General features: G+C 48.3%; 1 protein-coding gene across 1 annotated transcript in view; it reads left to right on the top strand.

Moving 5' to 3' along the window:
- LOC131188357 (transducin-like enhancer protein 1) overlaps positions 1-23,385 on the top strand; it is a 98,848-nt gene that overhangs the window by 12,141 nt on the left and 63,322 nt on the right. Inside the window, 3 exon segments of the mRNA XM_058163583.1 lie at positions 5,577-5,640; positions 21,070-21,177; positions 22,204-22,278. Coding sequence (XP_058019566.1) covers positions 5,577-5,640; positions 21,070-21,177; positions 22,204-22,278 — 247 coding nt within the window.

Consider the following 23,385-nt stretch of genomic DNA (forward strand, 5'->3'; position numbering starts at 1 on the left):
GCGTGTGAGCAGGGAGCCAGCCACGTGCTGGAATTACCGACAGCAGATTCAGGTGAAGAGAATTCACAGTGGGAGGATCCTCGCTTCCGGAGATCTGAAGAGGCGACGCCAGCAGAAGGAAGGGAGGGGCAGGCCTGGATAAATGCTGAGTCATGGAGCCACACCCCACAGCCTATATAAAGGACCTGCTTTTGGCATTCCAACTTTGAGTCAAGCAAAGTCTCATCTAGTTTTGCTGAAGTCACAACTTGGACTCCTGCCTGCCCTGAGAAACCTGGAAGGAATTTGGCAAAGCTGCAGAGGCTTCGTTGCCCCGCTTGATACGGACTTCCTAGACCCGGTCGTCAGAGGGGGAGGGGGACACGACAACGTGTGTGTACCGAAGCCAGCTTTTCAATCCCTACTTTAATCCTCGGAGATGCCGTGAACCGTTTGGATCAGGGGTGTCCAACCTTGGCAACTTTTAAGACTTGTGGGACTTCAACTCCCAGAATTCCTCAGCCAGCTTTGCTTTACCTGCTAAGGAATTCTGGGAGTTGAAGTCCACAAGTCTTAGAAGTTGCCAAGTTTTGACACCCCTGGTCTGGATGATTTTTGCCCCTCTAGGTAAGACGGCCTTTGCAACCCGAAGAGGTTGCAGCCTTCCTTTATAACAGGTAGTCCTCGACTTAACGACCACAGTCGAGCCCCAAATTTCGGCTGTTAAGCAAGACTTTTGCTAAGAGGATTAGCCCATTTTATGGCCTTCCTTAGAAGGACGCGGTGGCTCAGTGGCTAAGACACGGAGCTTGTCAATCGAAAGGTCGGCAGTTCAGCGGTTCGAATCCCTAGTGCCGCGGAACGGGGTGAGCTCCCGTTCCTTGTCCCAGCTTCTGCCAACCTAGCAGTTCGAAAGCACATAAAAAATGCAAGTAGAAAAATAGGAACCACCTTTGGCGGGAAGGTAACAGCGTTCCGTGCGCCTTTGGCATTGAGTCATGCCGGCCACATGACCACGGAGACGTCTTTGGACAGCGCTGGTTCTTCAGCTTTGAAATGGAGATGAGCACCGCCCCCTAGAGTCGGGAACGACTAGCACATATGTGCGAGGGGAACCTTTACCTTTATCTATGGCCTTCCTTGCCGCAATTCTTAAGCGAGTCACCTCAGTTGTTTAAGTTAGCAATTTAAGTTGGTCGCTTGGTAATGTAACTAAATTGAACTTAAGTTCGTAACTTAGCAACTGGTTGTTTGGCGAATCCGGCTTCCCCATTGACTTTGCTTGTCAGAAGGTCACAAAAAGGGATCACATGACCCACCCCCTTGCCTGGACATTGCGACTGTCATAAATATGAACCAGTTGCCAAGCACCCAAATTTTAATCACGTGACCATGGAGGGGGGGAACACTACAACATCGTAAGTGTGGAAAATGGTCATAAGTCATTTTTTTCCACTGCCGTTGTAACGTCCAACGGTCACTGAACAAATGGCTGTAAGTCGAGGACTACCTGTAGAGTCGGCGTGGCCTCCAAAAGGGGTTGTCCTGCAGTTTGGACCACATCTGGATCGTGCCAAATTCGGAAAAACTATTATGTAGAACCGGCATAAAATTCCTGGCCTTTGAAATATTCATAAAATGCATAAATATTGCGATATTCATAAAATTCCTGGCCTTTGAAATAATTGAGGCCCAGCTCTGTTGAGCCTCACGGGCGCTGGTGGACGCCCCAGGGTGCTTCCCTTAAATGGGCCTATTTCACATTTTTCCCCAGCAAATTTGTCCCGTTTATCTGCTTCAATCAATACTTCCTACTTTTGAAATCGAGGAGATGCCCTGTTGGCAAACTACAATTCCCATCAGCCTGAGGTCCAGAAAGGATGGGGGTTTTAATCCCAGGAGATGCAAAAAGGCTTCGTCTTCTGGGTCAGATTCCCCAATATCCGGGCCGCGGCGGCCCATTCAGAATCGGGCTATGGAAGCAGGGGTGGGATTCAGAAATTTTAGCAACCTGTTCTCTGCCCAGTTGCTGGGTGGGCGTGGCCTACTCAGCGTCCTACACCATGTGGGGGGGGGCTTTTTGCCCTCCCTGGGCTCTGGAGGCCGTAAACGGGCCCATTTTTGGACTTCCAGTACTTTGGGTAGGCCTATTTTTCACCCTCCCCAGGCTCTGGAGGCTTTCCTCAAGTTACGGCCTCCCTTGGGCTCTGGAGGCCCTCCAGAAGCCAGAAACGGGCCCATTTCCGGACTTCCGGAACTTCTGGTAGGCCCGTTTTTTGCCCTCCCCAGGCTCCAGAGGGTTTCCTCAAGCCTCTGGGAAGGCAAAAGGCCTCCTCAGGGCTCCAGAGGCCAGAAACAGGCCCGTGTCCAGACTTCCAGAACTTCCAGTAGGCCCGTTTTTTGCCCTTCCAGAGCCTCCGCGCGGGCCCTGCACTTACCTGGCATCCAAAATGGGCTGCATGGAGACTCCAGGGAGGGGAGGGGAGGAGTGGGTGGGGTCAGCCAGTCCTTACAACTACCTGTTTGGCAAACCAGATTAAAATTAACATCCAGTTTGCCCGAACCGGTCTGAACCGGCTGAATCCCACCCCTGCGTGGAAGCGACAGGTCCACAAAGCAGAAAGGTTGGAGACAGCTGGTCTTGATGATTGAGTGGCAGCTCTCTCTCTGAACCGGAGAGGGCCCAAATCGAATCAAAATCACTGCGAATCCCTGGGTTGACTTATTTAAGTCAGCGGTCCCCACCTTTCTGGCTTCGCGGTTTGGCGGGAAGGGAAAGGGGGTGGTTTCGTGTGAGCGGAGTGCGAGTGGGCGCATAGCTCCATTTGCGCAAACAGCAGCCATGTGTGTCCGTCGCACATGCTAATGGAGCTTTGTGTACCCACGCACTCGCCCACTTTCTCGTTCAAGGGGAGCTGCATGCGGCCACTTTTGCAACCCAGTTCCGAACAGGCCACAGCCTGTTAGTGGGCCATAGCTGGGGGGATTAGGGATCCCTGATTTAATTCATTGATTTATTAATTTTATATGCCACCCATCTCACTGTTGGAGCAAGTCTGAGCTGCTTACAAGAGGTTGAAACGATAAATATCAAACCGGTTAAGCTGAATAAGAATGAAGAGTGGAGAGTTTAGACCTGGGGTCCGCCCTTTTGTTTTTAAGCTGTTCAAGTTTCTAGGACTCAAGACTGCGCATGGTGTGCGAGGATACTGGACAGTACAAGGAGGGTAGCTAAAATGGGACGACCGTGGTTAGATTGCAGTATTGAAGGCAAACTCTGCCGACTGCCAGCAGTTTGATTCTCACCAGTTGAAGGTTGATTCAGCCTTCTGTGGTCGGTAAAATGAGGACCCAGATTGTTGGGGGCAATATGCTGATTCTGTAAAGGAGTGGTGCGGTGGCTTAGAGGTGGAGCTCTTGCCTCAGAATCAGGAGGCTGTGAGTTCGATCCTAGGTAGAGGCAGATATTTCTCTCTCTGGGCCCAATGGGAATATATCTGCTGAATAACTACGTATTGGCAACAGGAAAGGCATCCAGCCATTAAACGCTCTGCTAGCTCCATTCAGTTGCCCAGACTCCACCCCGCAAGGGATTATGGGGTCATTAAGTAATGATGATGATAGGCTGACTCCGTAAACCGCTTAGAGGGGGCTGGAAAGCACTGTGAAGCTGTATTAAGTACTATTGCTTCAACTGAAGCAATTTTGGGGAACGCAGCCCCCTTTGCTGAAGCTGTGAATACATTATGCAAACTAGACAGGGGCTGAATACATTATGCAAATGCGGATCCGTATTTGCATGATTTATACAGGGAACCGCATCAAGGTTTTCTTCCCTGGGAAAAAAGTATATTTGATCGGCACCGTATTTTGGGTTTTTTTAAAAGGGGCAGAGAACTTTGCAGGAATGGGGTACAAGGTTAAGCTGGGGTTGTGTGAACTGGGCCCTCTAGAGTGCCTAGAGCAGGGTGTCAGCCCTGAAGCTGACCTGCCCGAAGCCGTCTTGGAGCTTCAGTGTTGCCACACTAGAGCTGAGGGATAGGGAGGGGTGGAGATTAGAGCTAGCTGGGATTTTGTAGCCCAAACAAAATACTTTCTCTTTGTTGTGTCTTGCCCGCTCTCACCGCAGCCGGGGCCTTCTTATCTGCTTCCAAACGCTGAGGAATGTCCTAGTATGCCTCCCGGCCCCAGCCCTGGCTCCATACCAGGACAGGCTGAGGAGGAGGAAGCACCTCCCGGCCCCAGCCCTGGCTCCATGCCCAGGCAAACGGAGCAACTAGACCCCCTCCCCCTCCCCCACAGCATGTGAGCCTGATGGAGGTCAATAACCAACAGCTGCCGACTGGAGTGACCCTCGCTTCAGAAGAATTGATAGGCGGCGGCGTCAGAAGGAAGGGAGGGGCAGGCCTGGATAAGTGCACACATCATGGCCTATATAAAGGATCTGCTTTCTGGCATTCTCTGAGTCAGGCAAAGTCTAAACATATCTTGCTGAAGTCACTTTCTGGTCTCCTGCCTGCCTTGAGGACTTTGCTAGGACTTTGGCAGAGCTGCAGAGGCACGCCTGATTCGGATTTCTCTGACCCGGCCGTCAGCAGAGGAGTGGGACACGACACTCTTGGGAACCAAGGTCATTCTCATATCTGGCCAGAGGAAGGTGGAGGGATGTCACCAGGCAACCAGAAAGTGCCTTGATTGGACCATGGAGGGAAAACTTACTTTTAGTTAGGTGAAAGTTTTAAAGAAGAGCTTGGACAACCATTTGTCTGAAGTGGTGTAGAGTTTTCTGCCTAAGCAGGGGTTGGACTAGAAACCTCCTTCTAACTCTGTTATTCTATTCTATTCTATTCTATTCTACTCTACTCTACTCTACTCTACTCTACTCTACTCTACTCTACTCTACTCTACTCTACTTTACTCTACTCTACTCATCTAATAAAGCTACTCTTTGAAGAATCCACCTGCCTCGGAGTTTTACTTGCTATAGGCCTATTACTGTGATGACGAATCTGTGGCACGCATGCTCAAAGTGGGACACGAAGCCATGTCGCCCGGCACGCTCAGTCTTGCCTGTTTGTCTTCTGGATTTCTGGCGAGCATGTGGGCATAACAATCAGCTGTCCGTGCACATGACAATGCCGAAAACCAGCGTGCGTCTGCGTACCGGCCAGCTGATTGTTGGGGGCGCTTGTGTGCCAGAACCTGGAACTTCAGCTTTTCTGGAGCGCAGTCCCTTCACGCACGCAGCAGTGCTGAAAACCCAGACATTTGGCTTTTCCGGAACACGGCACTCGGTGCCAAAAAGGTTCGCCGTCACTCGTCTATTACTTGAAACCCAGACACAGGGGTCCCCAAAAACTGGGCTGCGGTGTGCCAAAACAACAGGCCACGCAAACAAGTGAAGTCCCATCGGCGGGATGCAGGCAGCACGCGAAGCCACGTCCCCTTCCGCTCCGCGGGAAAAACCTCTCCACGGAACTGGTCCCTGGTATCCCAAAGCTTGGGGGGGGGGGGTGTCTCTAGCCTAGAGGGTCATCCAGTTTCTTTGAAGGAGGTTGAAGGGTGATGCAATTGTGGTCTTCCTTTTATCTTCACAGCTTGAAGCTCGAGTGCGAGAAACTGGCCACGGAGAAGACCGAAATTCAGCGACATTATGTCATGGTGAGCTGCTTTTAGGATGCTGATTAAATGCCAGGCTGAGCTTTCTAGGAAAAAGGGGGGTTTGAGGAGGCCTCCCTCTTGCCTCTTCATTGGCCTGTAGTCGGGGATGATGGGAGCTGTAGTAGAAAGCGATCACCAGGGTAATGAGTTGGGCAGGTTTTACACTCTGCTATCAGGGGTACTTTCCTGTTTTGGGGTACAAGAGCTACATTTTTCCAGCTGAAGAAATCTGTTCTGACCCAGCTCCCCAAACACGACATACCCTTTGTAGCTGAAGCAATGATTTCTTTATTAGGAGCGCCGGCAGCCCCAGCAAAAAGTTTCTGTCTCACCGCAGGCTAACAAGTCTGTCCAACCAGGAGATGCCACATCTATTCATCTCCGCCCCCTGCCTTCTATCCCTAGAGCGAGGGTGGGGCTTCGCTAACAGCGGTGGCTCTTCCGTCCCGAGGACTGGCATATAGATTTCCACTGCTCTCCTTTCCTCTGCCTTCTGCACATTCGCGCGTCAGGCACTGGACCCAGCTGCTCCTCCTCTTCCTCATCAGCCACCTCCAGACCTGAGGGCTGTTGAGACTCCATCTAAGGGCTGATGGATGGCCCAGGCTCCACCTCTCTCTCTCTTTCTCTGCCAGCTCCACTCCCTCTTCCCCCTCGGAGCTCTAAGGTTGCCTTGATGCTGACCCTAACTCCCATACCTCCTCCTCTGATTCAGCTGCTGGAGGGGCTGGCAGCCGACAGGCCACAACACAATCATCCTCAACATACGATCACAACTGAGCCCCAAATTTCTGTTGCTAAGTGAAGTCTCTGCAGTTTTTAAGTTAGGAACACGGTTGTTAAGCAAATCTGCCTTCCTCCTTGACTTGGCTTGTCAGAAGGTCGCCAAAGGGGATCACATGACCCCCCCAGACACTGCGACCGTCATAACTTACGAGACAACTACGAGTAAATGACGTACCCGTGGGGATGCTTCAACAGCCGTTAAGTGTGAAAAACGGTTTGTAAGTCACTTTTTTCAGCGCCGTTGTAACTTCGAACGGTCACTAAAACGAACCGTTGTAAGTCGAGGACTACTTGTCCCGTATTTGCAAAAAAGGAGAGTAAGGTAGGGTGGGGGACTGGCTGTTGAACTCAGTTCTCCCTGGCTTCTCCATCTTGCCCCCTCCTTTCCAGAAATACAGTCCTCGACTTATGACCACAGTTGAGCCTAACATTTCTGTTGCTAAGTGAAGCATTTGTTAAGTGAGTTTTGCCCCATTTTACGACCTCACTGCTCACAGGTGCTAAGTGAAGTCTCTGCAGTTTTTAAGTTAGGAACACGGTTGTTAAGCAAATGCCTTCCTCCTTGACTTGGCTTGTCAGAAGGTCGCCAAAGGGGATCACGTGACCCCCCAGACACTGCGACCGTCGGAGAGATAGGAGGAGAACCACCGATAAACGGTGCCTCCCACTCCCAATCCTCCAACCGCACAGCAGGATACCATGGTCGATGGTATCGAAAGCCGCTGAGAGGTCTAATAGGACCAGGGCAGAGGAACAACCCTCATCCCTGGCCCTCCAGAGATCATCCACCAACGCGACCAAAGCCGTCTCCGTGCTGTAACCGGGCCGGAAACCGGACTGGAACGGGTCTAGATAGACAGTTTCATCCAGGTGCAGGGAAACTGATATGCCACCATATTTCTACAACCTTCGCCAAGGAGACCGGACGATAATTACCTAAAACAGCCGGGTCCAGGAAGGCTTTAAGGAGGGCCTCACCACCGCCTCTTTCAAGGCAGCCGGAAGACACCTCCACCAAAGAAGCGGTCGAATCGCCTGAGCCAGCCTCGTGTCACCTCCTGAGTGGCCAGCACCAGCCAGGAGGGGCACGGGTCCAGTAAACACGTGGTGGCATTCAGCCTACCCAACAACCTGTCCATGTCCTCGGAGCCACAGGGTCAAACTCATCCCAAACCATATCGCCAAGACCACCTCGAGCATCTCACCCGCATCACGCAATCTTGGTCCAGACCATCCCGAAGTTGAACGATTTTATCGTATAGATAACCGTTAAACTCCTCAGCACGTCCCTGTAACGGGTCATCCCGCCCCTGGTGTAGGAGGGAGCGAGTCACCAAACAGGGCGGCTGGGCGGTTATCTGCCGATGCAATGAGGGAGGAGGCGTAGCTACGCCTCGCTTCCTCAATGCCACTAGGTAAGTCCTAGTATAGGACTTCACTAGTGTCCGATCAGCTTCGAACGGCCAGACCTCCAGGAACTCTCTAGGCGTCTTCTCCGCGCCATCCCTCTCAGCTCCTTGGAGAACCAAGGAGCCGGTTGGGACCTGCGCCGGGTCAGAGGCCGCAAAGGCACAACACGGTCTAAGGCCCCGCGCCCGCTCCCAGGCCGCAACAAGTTCCTCAGCCGAGCCGTGAGCCAGACCTCAGGAAATGGCCCAAGCTCCGTCCAGAACCCATCCGGGTCCATCAGGCGCCTGGGACGGAACCAACGATCGGGTCTGCCTCCCCTGCGGTGGTGAATGGCGGTCAGAAAGTCCGAAGAAGAGAGTGATCTGACCATGACAAAGGTTCAGTGACTATTTCCTTTAAGTCCAGATCTCTCAACCACTGACCAGAGAGAAAAATCAGGTCCAGAGTGCCACCCCCAATGTGAGTAGGGCCATCAACTACTTGGGTCAGGTCCAAGGCCGTCATGGAAGCCGTGAACTCCCGAGCTGCCGTTGATGACGAGCCGGAAGATGGCAAGTTAAAGTCCCCCAGTTGTTGTGACCCAGGCCCAGGTAGGTAGTAGGAAACTCAGTCAGTGTAAAAACAAACAAACTTTATTAGAACAGCTGAGAATTAATTCATTCTCAGCGTAATTCAACTAAATTAAAGCAAATTCCTCCCAACACAAATTCCTCAGTTCTAATCACAAATCTTGGTCCAATTAGGCAAACTGCCAAAGGCCTTTCTTGGCAAACGTTCAGAAGACACCAATATGAAACAAATGCAACAAGACAAAGCTATCAACATTGTTTTCCGGCAAAGAGCCCAAATGCCGTTGCTGGTCTTTGAAGCCTTATGGGAGGGGCCAATCATCTCTTGGCCCTACTCCCGAGTCGTCCTCTCTGCTTGAGCTGCTCTTGCCTTCTGGCAGCTCTTCTCATGCGTGCATTAGGAACAGGCTCCTCCTGTTCCTCTGTCTCACTACTTTCAGCCTCTGGAGGCTCTGGAGTCCGCACCTCACTCCCCGATGGCCTTGGCACCACCTCAGCCTCTGACGCAGAGCCCTCATCTGGGCCTTCCCCAGCGTCCAGGACTGGCCCATGGTCTTCCTCAGCCTCATCGTTGTCCGACTCCATTGCCAGCTCCGCAGGCTGCTGGCGGACCACAACACTAATCCTTGACTTACAACAGTTCATTTAGCGACCGTTCAAAGTAGCGACGGCGCTGAAAAAAGATGACTATTTATCACGCTTGTGACCGTTGCAACACCCCTCCGTGATCATGTGATGTACATTAGGATGCATGGCAACTGACTCACATTTATGACGGTCGCAGTTTCCCGGGGTCACGTGGTCCCCTTTTGCGACCTTCTGACAAGGAAAGTCAAGGGGGAAGCCAGATTCACTTAACAACCGTGCGACTCACTTAACAACCGCTGGGATTCACTTCAAGAAGCGTGGCCAGAAAGTTACTGACTGAAATTTTAACCCCGGGGATGGTGCGATGGTCATAAGGGCGAGGACCTGTGTCGCCAGTCCCTTTTTTTCAGAGACCTTGTAACTTTGGACGGCTGCTAAATGAACGGTTGTAAGTTCTTTGTGTTCATTTGTTCTTTTATTTTCAAAATAAAAGGGCCTCTGGTGGCTCAGCAGACTAAGTCTGTCTGTTATTAACAGCAGCTGCTTGCAATTACTGCAAGTTCAAGCCCCACCAGGCCCAAGGTTGACTCAGCCTTCCATCCTTTATAAGGTAGGTAAAATGAGGACCCAGATTGGATCCTCATTTTAGGAGGATCTTGGAGTCCTAGTGGATAACCATTTAGATATGAGCCAGCAGTGTGCAGCAGCTGCTAAAAAAACCAACACAGTTCTGGGCTGCATAAACAGAGGGATAGAATCAAGATCACGTGATGTGTTAATACCACTTTATAATGCCTTGGTAAGGCCACACTTGGAATATTGCATCCAGTTTTGGTCTCCACGATGTAAAAAAGATGTTGAGACTCTAGAAAGAGTGCAGAGAAGAGCAACAAAGATGATTAGAGGACTGGAGGCTAAAACATATGAAGAACAGTTGCAGGAACTGGGTATGTCTAGTTTAATAAAAAGAAGGACTAGGGGAGACATGATAGCAGTGTTCCAATATCTCAGGGGTTGCCACAAAGAAGAGGGAGTCGGGCTGTTCTCCAAAGCACCTGAGGGTAGAACAAGAAGCAATGGGTGGAAACTGATCAAAGAAAGAAGCAACTTAGAACTAAGGAGAAATTTCCTGACAGTTAGAACAATTAATCAGTGGAACGACTTGCCTGCAGAAGTTGTGAATGCTCCAACACTGGAAATTTTTAAGAAAATGTTGGATAACCATCTGACTGAGATGGTGTAGGGTTTCCTGCCTGGGCAGGGGGTTGGACTAGAAGGCCTCCAAGGTCCCTTCCAACTCTGTTGTTATGTTATCTTATGTTATGTTATGTTATGTTATTGTGTGGGGGCAATAAGTCGACTTTGTATATAATATACAAATGGATGAAGACTATTGCTTAACACAGTGTAAGCCGCCCTGAGTCTTCGGAGAAAGGCAGGATATAAATTCAAATTTAAAAAAATGGGGGGAGGGGTGTTTTAATTGCGAACGAGGGCCTCTGGAAGCTGATCTGAATGGAATTTTCATCCTGATCTGGGTTTTTGAGTCCCCCCCCTTTCCCCCCCCCCATTTTCCATTTGCTGCAGTTTAACCTTTAAAGGTGCATTGGGGGCATCCTGCCGGCTTAGCAGTTCAGTTTAGATTAATCCTCTCGCCAGTCGGCTGAAAATCACGCCCTCCCCAGAAATGTGTCAGCTTCTAAGGAGCAGAGAAAGGGCATTTAGCCCCCATTTCACCCCCCCTTCGTGATAAAGAAGACAGAGGGAACCATGTTTTGACTGCATTGGCCTTCCGAATCCGAACCAGCCTCTTGTATTGGGTGCAGATTGCCCCTCTGCAAGGATGAGGAGGAGGCTTTGGGCAGCTCCAGCCTCTCTTCCCCGTTTCCCCTTTTCCCAGCTTGGAATCTGGAATCGGCCCAGCCAGACGATCCCCAGAATAACACGAGTTGGAAAGGGACCTTGGAGGTCTTCTAGTCCAACCCCGTGCTCAAACAGGAGACCCTGTATTAGGGATGGCTAACCTTTTTGCCACCGCGTGTCAAAAGCAGCGGGAGCATGGGGGAGCACAGGCGCACATGTTCCCACACCCATAATTCAATGTCCCCCCCACGCTGCGCCCCCCCCCCATGCATGCGTGCACAACCCCCCATGCTCCCCTACGCATGCATGCATGACGCCCCCCCACCCCCACCCAGTGCCCTGTTTTGGGCCTAGCAGGCCTCCCTGAAGCCTCCGGAGGCCGGAAATAGCCCGTTTCCCGACTTCCGATGGGCCCGTTTTTCGCCCTCCCGCCAGGCTCCAGAGACTTTCTTGGAGCCTGGGGAGGGCAAAAACGGCCTCACCCACCCCTCCGAAGGCCAAAAACGCCCTCCCATAGCCTGTACTTACCTGGCATCCAAAAGGGGCCGTGTGGAGACGCCTTGGAGGGGAGGGGCAGTGTGGGCGGCGCCAGGTCAAAATTAATTAGTTGGCCGGTGTGTACATGCATAGAGCTAAGCTAGGACAACGGCTCATGTGCCCAGGAGGGCCTTTCACCAAGTACGCTTGGTCCGCCAGTTGCGCCCCTTCCTGGACCGGGATGCCTTATGCACGGTCACTCACGCTCTGGTCACTTCTCGTCTGGATTATTGCAATGCTCTCTACATGGGGCTACCCTTGAAGTGCACCCGGAGGCTGCAGTTAGTCCAGAATGCAGCTACGCAAGTAGTAATGGGAGCCACTCGTTGCTCCCACGTAACACCACTGCTACGCAATCTGCACTGGCTTCCTGTAGTCTTTCGGGTGCGCTTTAAGATTTTGGTTACCACCTTTAAAACGCTCCATGGCTTAGGACCCGGGTACTTACGGGACCGCCTACTGTTACCTCATGCCTCCCACCGACCCGTATACTCACACAGAGAGGGTCTTCTCAGGGTGCCGTCCGCCAAACAATGTCGGCTGGCGGCCCCCAGGGGCAGGGCCTTCTCTGTTGGAGCTCCTACGCTCTGGAAAGAACTTCCCCCTGGCCTACGTCAAGTGCCTGACCTTCGGACCTTTCGCCGTGAGCTGAAAACACACTTATTTATTCAAGCGGGACTGGCTTAACAGTTTTATTAAATTTTAATCGGGGTTTTATTATTTTAGGGTTTTAAATTTTAAATTTTTAATGTCGGCCACTTTTGTAATATGCTCTGTTTTAAATTTTTTGTTTTAATTGTATATATGTTGGGTTTTTATCTTTTGGCTGTACAGCGCCCTGAGTCCTTCGGGAGAAGGGCGGTATAAAAATCTAATAAAATAAATAAAAATAAATAAATAAATAAATATGGCTACGCGTGCCACCTGTGGCATGTGTGCCATAGGTTCGCCATCATATTCGGCCCTATATCGTTTCCGGCAAGTGGCTGTCCAGTCTCTTCTTAAAAGCCTCCAATGATGGGGCATTCACAATTTCTGGTGGCCAGCCGTTCCACTGGTTAATTCTTCTCACTGTCGGGAAATTCCTCCTTAGTTTCTAGGTTGCTTCTGTCCTTGTTTAACTTCCATCTATTGTTTCTGGTGCTTTGGAGAACAGCTTGACTCCCTCTTCTTTGTGGCAGCCCCTGAGATATTGGAATATAGGTAATCATTGATTTACAACAGTTTATTTAGTGACCACGCAAGGTTACAACGGTCCTGAAAAAAAATGTGACTTAGGACCGTTTTTCACAGTTACGACCTTTGTAGCATCCCCAGGATCACGTGTTCAAAATTCAGACGCTTGGCAACTGGTTCCTACTTATGACCGTTGCCGAGTCCCCAAATCATGCGATCCTCTTTTTTTGCGACTTTCTGACAAGCCAAGTCAAGGAGGAAGCCGGATTCCCTTAATGACTGGGTTACTAACTTTATCAATTGCAGGGACTCACTTAACAACTGAGGCAAGAAAGGTCATACAGTGGGGCAAAACTCACTTAACAAATGTCTCACTTAGCCAGAGAAGGTTTAGGCTCAATTGTGGCTTTAAGTCGAGAACCACCTGGTACAGCTATCATATCAACACTAGTCCTTCTTTTCATTAAACTAGACATACCCAATTCCTGCAACTCTTCTTTGGGGCAGCTCCTGAGATATTGGAAGACTGCTAATCATGTCACCCCCTGGTCCTTCTCTTCACTAAACTGTTGTTGTTGTTAGTTGCAAAGTCGTGTCCGACCCATCGCGACTCCATGGACAACGTTCCTTCAGGCCTTCCTGTCCTCTACCATCCTCTGGAGTCCATTTAAGCTCACGCCGATTGCTTCAGTGACTCCATCCAGCCGCCTCGTTCTCTGCCATCCCCTTCTTCTTTTGCCCTCCATCGTTCCCAGCATTAGGCTCTTCTCCAAGGAGTCCTTTCTTCTCATTAGATGGCCAAAATATTTGAGTTTCCTCTTCAGGATCTGGCCTTCTAAAGAGCAGTCAGGGTTGATCTCCTCTAGGACTGACCGGTTGGATCGCCTTGCAGTCCAAGGGACTCGCAGGAGTCTTCTCCAGCACCAGAGTTCAAAGGCCTCAATTCTTTGGCGCTCAGCCTTCCTTATGGTCGAACTTTCACAGCCATCCATTGCAACTGGGAAAACCATAGCCTTGACTATACGCACTTTTGTTGGCAGGGTGACGTCTCTGCTTTTTAGAATGCTGTCTAGATTTGCCATAGCTTTCCTCTCCAGGAGCAAGCGTCTTTATATGACTAAATCATTAGAATAAAATAGAATTTTATTGGCCAAGTGTGATTGGATACACAAGGAATTTGTCTTGGTGCATATGCTCTCAGTGTACATAAAAGAAAAGATACGTTCATCAAGGTACAACATTTACAACACAATTGATGGTCAATATATCAATATCAATCATAAGGATTGCCAGCAACAAGTTATAGTCATACAGTCATAAGTGGAAAGAGATTGGTGATGGGAACTATGAAACGATTAATAGTAGTGCAGATTCAGTAAATAGTCTGACAGTGTTGAGGGAATTATTTGTTTAGCAGAGTGATGGCCTTTGGGAAAAAACTGTTCTTGTGTCTAGTTGTTCTGGTGTGCAGTGCTCTATAGTGTCGTTTTGAGGGTAGGAGTTGAAACAGTTTATGTCCAGGATGCGAGGGATCTGCAAATATTTTCACGTCCCTCTTCTTGATTCGTGCAGTATACAGGTCCTCAATGGAAGGCAGGTTGGTAGCCATTGTTTTTTCTGCAGTTCTAATTATCCTCTGAAGTCTGTGTTTTTCTTGTTGGGTTGCAGAACCGAACTAATTAAACCGAATTAAAGCCTCTTTATATGACTTTAGATCACTAAACTAGCCATGCCCAATTCCAGCAACCCTTCCAGTATATGTTTTAGCCTTCAGTCCCTTCATCATCTTCGTTGCTCTTCTCTGCACTCAACATTTTATTTTTTTTACACCGTGGCGACCAAAACTGTGTGGCCTTAACCACGGCATTATAAAATGATGTTAAAAGCCGATCTTCCATTTATCCCTCTACTCTCTCTCTCTCTCTCCTCGTGTTTCCTTGGCATGTTATCTGCTGTTGCATGGCAGGATTTACAACCGACTTCAGGTGCTGCTGGCCTGGCCGGTTGCCAGAAAGCTGTCACGGCTCCTCTTCCTCCCCCTGTTTTTATTTTAAGGAGAAACTCATAACTCTGGGCCGTGACAGCCTCCAGGTGACAAATGAGAGCCCGGCCTGGTGTATATTGAGAAAGAGACCCCTCCTCTCTTTCCCCAAAGACTAGCACCTCCCCTTCGATTAGATTTGCCCAGCAGGTGTCTTTTGAATGTTATTCAAGCCCACCCACCCACCCCCAGGCCCAATCTCCCCCCCCCACTTTCCCTCATCACCTGCTTTATTGCCAGTATAAAAAGGTCACACCATTCAATTTGATCCCGGACGAAGGCTCCTCTTTAGAGTAAGCTGCTTGGTGGTCCAGGTCGGTGGTGATGTGGATTTCCTGAGCTCCCCTCCGCCCTTCTATTTTTATTTTTATTTTTTAATTATTTTTCCAAAAGGCTCTCTGCCTTCCTGTTGGGGAGAAAAAAACGGTGCTCGGGGTGTGTGTGTAGGCAGGAAAACAGCTTGACGAAAAAATATAAAGAAGGAGGGAGAGAGAGAGGGAGAGATGCGAATGAAAGGAGTATCTCTTTGCAGAAATGCAAGCCAGGAAATGGAGGGAGGGGATTGCTTGTTGGGGGGGTCTGTTGGCAGAAGATAGGAGGGTTGCAATGGGAGAGATTGTCATTCTTAAGGCAAGAGCCCCCCCGTCCCCCCAAAAAAAAAGATAGTAGCAAAAAAGGACTATGACAGTGAAACTCCCTTCGCAAGCTTAACAACTGAAACCGTGGCCTCAATAGATGGGGAACTCATCAAATTTGCAGATGACACCAAACTAGGCAACACACTGGAAGATGGGCTTAAGATACAGAAGGTGAAAAAAAGTAAGGTTCTACATTTAGGCAAGGAAAACCAAAGGGACAGGTACAGTATAGATGATACCTGGCTCAATAGTAGTACCTGTGAGAGGGATCTTGGAGTCCTAGTGGACGATCACTTAAATATGAGCCAGCCGTGTGCAGCAGCTGCCAAAAAAGCCAACACAGTTCTAGGCTGCATCAACAGAGTGATCGAATCAAGATCACGTGAAGTGTTAATGCCACTTTATAATGCCTTGGTAAGGCCACACTTGGAATCCTGCATCCAGTTTTGGTCGCCACGATGTAAAAAAGATGTTGAGACTCTAGAAAGAGTGCAGAGAAGAGCAACCAAGATAGAATAGAATAGAATAGAATTTTTTATTGGCCAAGTGTGATTGGACACACAAGGAATTTGTCTTGGTGCATATGCTCTCAGTGTACATAAAAGAAAAGATACGTTCATCAAGGTACAACATTTACAACACAATTGATGGTCAATATATCAATATAAATCATAAGGATTGCCAGCAACAAGTTATAGTCATACAGTCATAAGTGGAAAGAGATTGGTGATGGGAACTATGAAACGATTAATAGTAGTGCAGATTCAGTAAATAGTCTGACAGTGTTGAGGAAATTATTTGTTTAGCAGAGTGATGGCCTTCGGGAAAAAACTGTTCTTGTGTCTAGTTGTTCTGGTGTGCAGTGCTCTATAGCGTCGTTTTGAGGGTAGGAGTTGAAACAGTTTATGTCCAGGATGCGAGGGATCTGCAAATATTTTCACGGCCCTCTTCTTGATTCGTGCAGTATACAGGTCCTCAATGGAAGGCAAGTTGGTAGCAATTATTTTTTCTGCAGTTCTAATTATCCTCTGAAGTCTGTGTTTTTCTTGTTGGGTTGCAGAACCGAACCAGACAGTTATAGAGGTGCAAATGACAGACTCAATAATTCCTCTGTAGAATTGGATCAGCAGCTCCTTGGGCAGTTTGAGCTTACTGAGTTGGCGCAGAAAGAACATTCTTTGTTGTCCTTTTTTAATGATGTTTTTGATGTTAGCTGTCCATTTGAGATCTTGCGATATGATAGAACCCAGAAATTTGAAGGTTTCTACTGTTGATACTGTGTTGTCAAGTATTGTGAGAGGTGGAAGTATGGAAGGGTTTTTCCTAAAGTCTACCACCATTTCTACGGTTTTGAGTGTGTTCAGTTCCAGATTGTTTTGGTTGCACCACAAGGCTAGTCGTTTGACCTCTCGTCTATATGCGGATTCGTCATTGTCTCGAATGAGACCAATCACTGTTGTGTCATCTGCGAACTTCAGTAGCTTAACTGATGGATCAGATGATGAGGGGACTGGACGCTAAAACATATGAAGGACTAGGGGAGACATGATAGCCGTCTTCCAATATCTCAAGGGCTGCGACAAAGAAGAGGGAGTCAAACTATACTTCCAAAGTACCTGAGGGCAGGACAAGAAGCAATGGGCAGAAACTAATCAAGGAGAGAAACAACTTAGAACTAAGGAGAAATTTGACAGAACAATTAATCAGTGGAACAACTCTCCTCCAGAAGTTGTGAATGCTGCAACACTGGAAGGTTTTAAGAAAACGTTGGATAACCATTTGTCTGAAGTGGTGTAGGATTTCCTGCCTGGGCAGGGGGTTGGACTAGAAGACCTTCAAGGTCCCTTCCAACTCTGTTATTCTATTCTATTCTATTCTAATTGCTGTCATCAGTGGAGGACCGCTTGTATTCCAGAAAGGAGTTAGGAAATTTTTGGGGTGGGGGTGGGAAGGAATCCAAAAAGAAAAATAATCGTGTGTATATTTGTGTGTTACTTCTCCTTTGCACGCTGGAAGAAAGGAGGGACGGACGGAAGCGTGGCAAGCAATTTTAAGCCAGGAGCAGGAAATCTGGCCAGGCGGTTTGATCGTTTCTCATCCGGGCAAAAGCGTTAAAAGGCCACTAAATTGAACATTAACGAGCTGAAAGTGAATTGGAGACAGCTCTCCCCCTCGTGCCCCCCTCCCCTCTACCGGAGGTGCCTGGCCACAAGTGCATTAGAAAGGCAAATCCATTATGCAGTCCCCAAGAGAGAATTAAATTTTTCCCAGAAAGTACTTACTGTCTCCGTTCCTCTCCTTTCTCCTTCTCTCTCTCTCTCTCTCCATTTTTTTTTTCCTGGCAAGTGCTATCTTTTTTTAAAAAAAAAACCCAGAAGTTTTATATCACCGGTAAAATGAATGCAGATGCTAATGGAGATGGCAAAAATTAAAAAAAGCTTTGCCCCTTTCCTGCCCAGTTTCAATGCGTCGGAGGATTTCCAATCGGTGAAATATTTATTTATTTTATTTATTTATTTTTCGTATTTTTATACCGCCCTTCTCCGAAGACTCAGGGCAGTGTACAGCAGAATAAAACATAAATATCAAAAAATCTAAAATACAATAAACGATTAAAAATGTGATTCAATAAGCTGCAAAAAGTAAAATTAATTAATAAAAATTTATAAAATAGATTAATCCCCTTAAAACCCCATTAAAACCCTCAATTAAAACTTTATCATTAGGCCAGCCCTGCTTGGTGAAAGAAGAAAGTTTTGAGCTCACGCTTAAAGGTCCGAAGATCAGGGAGAAGACGTAGCCCCACAGGTAGTTCATAGAGAACCGATGAGAGCCAGGTGCTCTGTGCGTGCTCAGAAGTCCTCTACTCCCTTAAATCGCTAATGGAGACCCCGACAAAAGTTTTGTGTTTTGGACCGGCAGTCACCAACTGGTGGTTTGTGGACCGCTGGTGGTCCGCGAGAAAATTTTGATGGTACCCAGAAAAATTATTTGCATTTTTTATATTGCACTAAATCAAGGGTCCTCAAACTACGACCCCTGGGCCGGATACATGCAATGAATGTTTGTGTTGCTGCAGAGAGTCTCCCCCTTCGGGGTCTTTTTGTGTGGGTTGGGGTCTGCTTTAGTGTCCTGATGTGGGGTTTTGGGCAAAGGTTGATGGCGAAGAGCCGGAGGGCCTCGTTCCAGTAGGACTGCATCATGGCCTGGAACTGGCTGACCATCTCAGCCCACTGAGCCTGCAGGTGCTGATATCTGGCCTTGCACTCTTGCAGGTCTTCCCTCTGCTTGGAAAGGCTATGCTCCTAGTCCTCAGTGAGGTGCTTCTGCTGAGCCTCCTTCTCGGTCAGATCCAATTTGAACTGAGCTGTTTTGCCAACTCTTTCTCGTGGTGGCTGCTTAGCTCCAGCAACTGCTTCCTGTTGGGGCCCTAAGGAGCCCGGCCAGGCAGGGGAGGAGGGGCTGGCAGGGGAGGGGCGAGTAGAGGCCGGTGAGGTGCCCTTCGACGTGAGTGACATCAAGTTGGTCATACCCACCCAGTCACATAACCACCTAGCCACACCCACCCAGCCGGTCATTAAACAGATCATATTATTGGTCCACAGGATTTAAAATTATGAATTTAGTGGTCCCTGAGGTCCGAAAGGTTGGTGATCCCTGTTTTGGACAACTTCAAAGCAATAGCTTGCTTTTTTCTGTCTGGCAAGGGTACGAAATACAGGCAGTCTTCCAAGTTCCAACCGTTCGTTTAGCGACCGTTCGAAGTTAACAGTGGCACTGTAAAAATTGACTTATGAACCGTTTTTCATACTGAACGACCGTTGCAGCATCCCTCCGTGGTCACGGGATGGAAATTCAGATGCTTGGCAACTGACTCATACTTACGACGGTTGCAGTGTCCTGGAGTCATGTGATCCCCTTTTGGCGACCATCTGACGAGCAAAGTCAATGGGGGAAAACTGGATTTGCTTTACAACCATATTACTAATTGAACAACGGCAGCGATTCGCTTAACAAATGTGGCAGAGGTGGAATTGACTTACCTTCCCTACCGGTTTGCAAATGTGAGCGCGCATGTGTGCTATGCTCCCATGTGCCACCTCTGCGCATGCACATGGCCTTCTGCACATGCACAGTAGTCTCACATTACGTCCAGGTAGGTGGGCGGAGCCTCTCGCAGTCGCCGCTACTAGTTCATCTGAACTGGACAAAACCAGCTGAATCCCACCACTGAACTGTGGCAAGAAAAGTAATAAAATGGGGCAAAACTCACTTTACAGCCGTCGTCTCAGGTAGCAACAGAAATTTTGGGCTCCATTGTGGCCATAAATCGAGGACTTTTTAAAAAAATATATTTAAATTTATATCCCGCCCTTCTCCGAAGACTCAGGGCGGCTTACATTGTGTAACTACCTGTATTGGCGAGAAACAGAGAGAAATAAAATCTTTGATTTGGGGATTAGACTATCATGGTATTATAGAAATAATAGAGATCTTGCAGGAAAGCCAGTCTTCCAATGTGAATTTATTTCATTTTCGTTTTTGCCGATTTGAATTTTGGAGCTGACCAATGCTGGACTTGTTTATTTCAAATTAATTTATTTCAAATACATTCAATTCAGTTGATTTCATTGGAAAGAATCAAACTGCTTTCTACACGGGGCTGATAAGCCTTGGCTCAAAATGTTGAGTTTGGTGGCTAGCCGAGAGAGACTCGCCGGGAAAAGAACAGCCGAGGTCATAAAACCGGTCCTTGAATATGGCAGCTGTGGTTATTTTATAGCCGTCATGACTTTACAACCTTGATGAGCATGACGGTCGTAATTCAAGGAGTACTAGGAAGTTGAACCCAGGATCCTGGAGAAAGGCAGTGGGAATGCTGTTCCGTTAGGTTGACGAGCCGGCAAAAACTGTCGACGTGCATGAGGACAAGGTGTAGCCTGGTTTCAACAGCAGAAAATGTCGGTGTTTGCAAAGACCACGTTTGTCAGTTCAACGGGGCTTGCGTGCTCCCTGCTGTATTTCCAGACGGCGGTATTGAACTTTGTGGAAAACAAAACAGCTCGCGGGGCCACGTTAAAGATTAAAAGCAGAGAGTTTTGCATAAATAGCAGATAAGCACTGGAATCTAAGGAGAAATTTTCTGACAGCGAGAGCAAATCAACCGATGGAACAGAAGTTGCATTTAAAAGTTGTGGGAGCTTCATCCCTGGAGGTTTTCAAGAAGAGATGGGACTAAATGCTGTAGGGTCCCCTGCTTGGGCAGGGGGTTGGACTAGATGACCTACAAGGTCCCTTCCAACTCTGTCTCTTCTCTTCTCTTCTCTTCTAACTTCTCTTCCATTCTAACTTCTCTTCTCTTCCATTCTAACTTCTCTTCCATTCTAACTTCTCTTCCATTCTAACTTCTCTTCTCTTCCCTTCCATTCTAACTTCTCTTCTCTTCCCTTCCATTCTAACTTCTCTTCTCTTCTCTTCTCTTCCATTCTAACTTCTCTTCCCTTCCATTCTAACTTCTCTTCTCCTCTCCTCTCCTCTCCTCTCTTCTCTTCTTTTCTCTTCTCTTCCATTCTAACTTCTCTTCTCTTCTCTTCTTCTCACTTCTCTTCTCTTCCCTTCCATTCTAACTTCTCTTCTCTTCCATTCTAACTTCTCTTCTCTTTTCTTCCATTCTAACTTCTTTTCTTTTCTCTTCTCTTCTCTTCCATTCTAACTTCTCTTCCATTCTAACTTCTCTTCTCTTCCATTCTAACTTCTCTTCCCTTCCTTTCCTTTCCCTTCCCTTCTATTTCTATTTCTATTCTGTTTTGTGGGAATTCAGGCGGATACACTGTAATGGTGCTTTCCTTTCCTCCTGCCCTTGCAGACGGAGATTGCCAAGCGGCTGAACGTCATCTGTGCTCAGCTCATCCCGTTCCTGTCTCAGGAGGTGAGTGTCACACAAGGTTATTCTTTTCCTCCCATCCTACTTGCAGACAGGGTGCAAGATTTTCAGCTTTAAAAACAAAACAAACAAACACGGGAACCAGTTTGGTCCAGTGAGGAAGGCACCAAAGCTAGAAAAAGAGAGGTGGTGAGTTCTAATCCCATTTTAGGCGTGAAAGCCGACTGGGTGACATTGGACCAATCACCAGGAGACAGTGAGTTCTAGTCCCACCTTAAGCACAAAAGCCAGCTGGGTAACTTCGAGCCAATCACCAGGAGACTGGGAGTTCTAGTCCTGCCTTTGGCATGAAAGCCAGCTGAGTGATTTTGGACCAATCACCAGGAGACAGTGAATTCTAGTCCGTCTTAGGCACAAAAGCCAGCTGGGTGACTTTGGATTTCAAGTTCATAGTCAAATACGTTCTTGAAACAATTACCATATTGCTGGGTTTTGTCCCAGATCCAACCTGGTCTGTCCCAAACTCTACATCCAGGTTCATAATTTGGTCAAGTGGTTAAAGCACCAGCCTAGAAAGTGAGAGATCATGAGTTCAAGTCCTGCCTTAGCCACGAAAGCTGGCTGGAGGACTTTGGGCCAATCACCAGTAGACTGTAAATTCTAATCCCGCCTTACCCATGAATGCCTGTTGGGTGACTTTTAAGCCAATCACCAGGAGGCTGTGAGTTTTAATCCCGCCTTAGGCATGAATGCCGGTCGGTTGACTTTTAAGCCAATCACCAAGAGGCTGTGAGTTCTAATCCCACTTTAGGCATGAATGCCAGTCGGATGATTTTAAACCAATCACCAGGAAGCTGTGAGTTCTGATCCCGCCTTAGCCATGAATGCCAGTCGGGTGACTTTAAGCCAATCACCAGGAGATTGGGAGTTCTAGTCTATGAAGTGATTCTGGGCATCTTGGACGTAAAGAGGAAGATAAACCCACAACTATGATGAATTAAAACAGACCCAGAGTATCCAAAGTTTTGTGAGTGATAATCATAATTTCTCACCCTTTTTCTTTTTCGGTAGCACCAACAACAAGTAGTCCAGGCGGTGGAGCGGGCCAAGCAGGTGACGGTGGCAGAACTGAATGTGGCAATCGGGGTACGTAGGAGTCCCTTTTCTGTCTCTTGTTGAGGTTGTCTTGGTGTCGTGTCCCACTCCTCCGCTGACGGCCGGGTCAGGGAAATCCGAATCAGGCGTGCCTCTGCAGCTCTGCCAAAGTCCTAGCAAAGTCCTCAAGGCAGGCAGGAGACCAGAAAGTGACTTCAGCAAGATATGTTCGACTTTGCCTGACTCAGAGAATGCCAGAAAGCAGGTCCTTTATATAGGCCATGGGGTGTGGCTCCATGACTCAGCACTTATCCAGGCCTGCCCCTCCCTTCCTTCTGTTGCCTCCACCTATCAAGTCTTCTGACGCGAGGGTCACTCCAGTCTGCAGCTGTTGGCAATTGACCTCCCTCAGGCTCACATGCTGTGGAGGAGGGGGAGGGGTCTAGTTGCTCCGTTTGCCTGGGCATGGAGCCAGGGCTGGGGGCTGGAGATACTTCCTCCTCTTCAGCCTGTCTGGGCATGGAGCCAGGGCTGGGGCCGGGAGGCATACTAGGACATTCCTCCGTGTTCGGAAGCAGATAAGAAGGCCCCGGCTGTGGTGAGATCGGACGAGACACAACACTTGGTGCCCAGAGAAACTGTTGTGGATTTTGGTGAATCTGGGTCATTTGGCGTCGTCTCTGCGTTTAAGGAGAAACTTCTCATCGCTGGGAGTTGTACAAGATTACACAACTTCACTCCGAGGTGTTGGGGCTTCACAACCTCTGGTGGTTTTAAAGAGACAGATGGCCACTTCTCAAGGGTGGCTGAATTGGTTTTCTGGGAAGCACAGAGGTTGGACTAGATGATCTTTAGGGAACCTGTCAACTCCATGACTTTAGAATATTATTATTATTATTATTATTATTATTATTATTATTATTATTATTATTATTATTATTATTATTATGCATAGTGCAGAGGTTTGGACTAGATGATCTTTAGGGTGCCTTTCAGCTTCACTATTTTAGAATTCTGTTTTTTTCCGCACACTCCTCCCAAGGGCTGGGCTAGATGATCTTTAGGGAACCTTCCAACTCCACGACTTTAGAATGCTTTTTTATTCCGCATGGTGGAGAGGGTTGGACTAGACCAGGGGTGTCAAACTCAATTTCATTG

This window comes from Ahaetulla prasina, chromosome 1, assembly GCF_028640845.1.
Source record: "Ahaetulla prasina isolate Xishuangbanna chromosome 1, ASM2864084v1, whole genome shotgun sequence".
Taxonomy (NCBI): domain Eukaryota; kingdom Metazoa; phylum Chordata; class Lepidosauria; order Squamata; family Colubridae; genus Ahaetulla; species Ahaetulla prasina.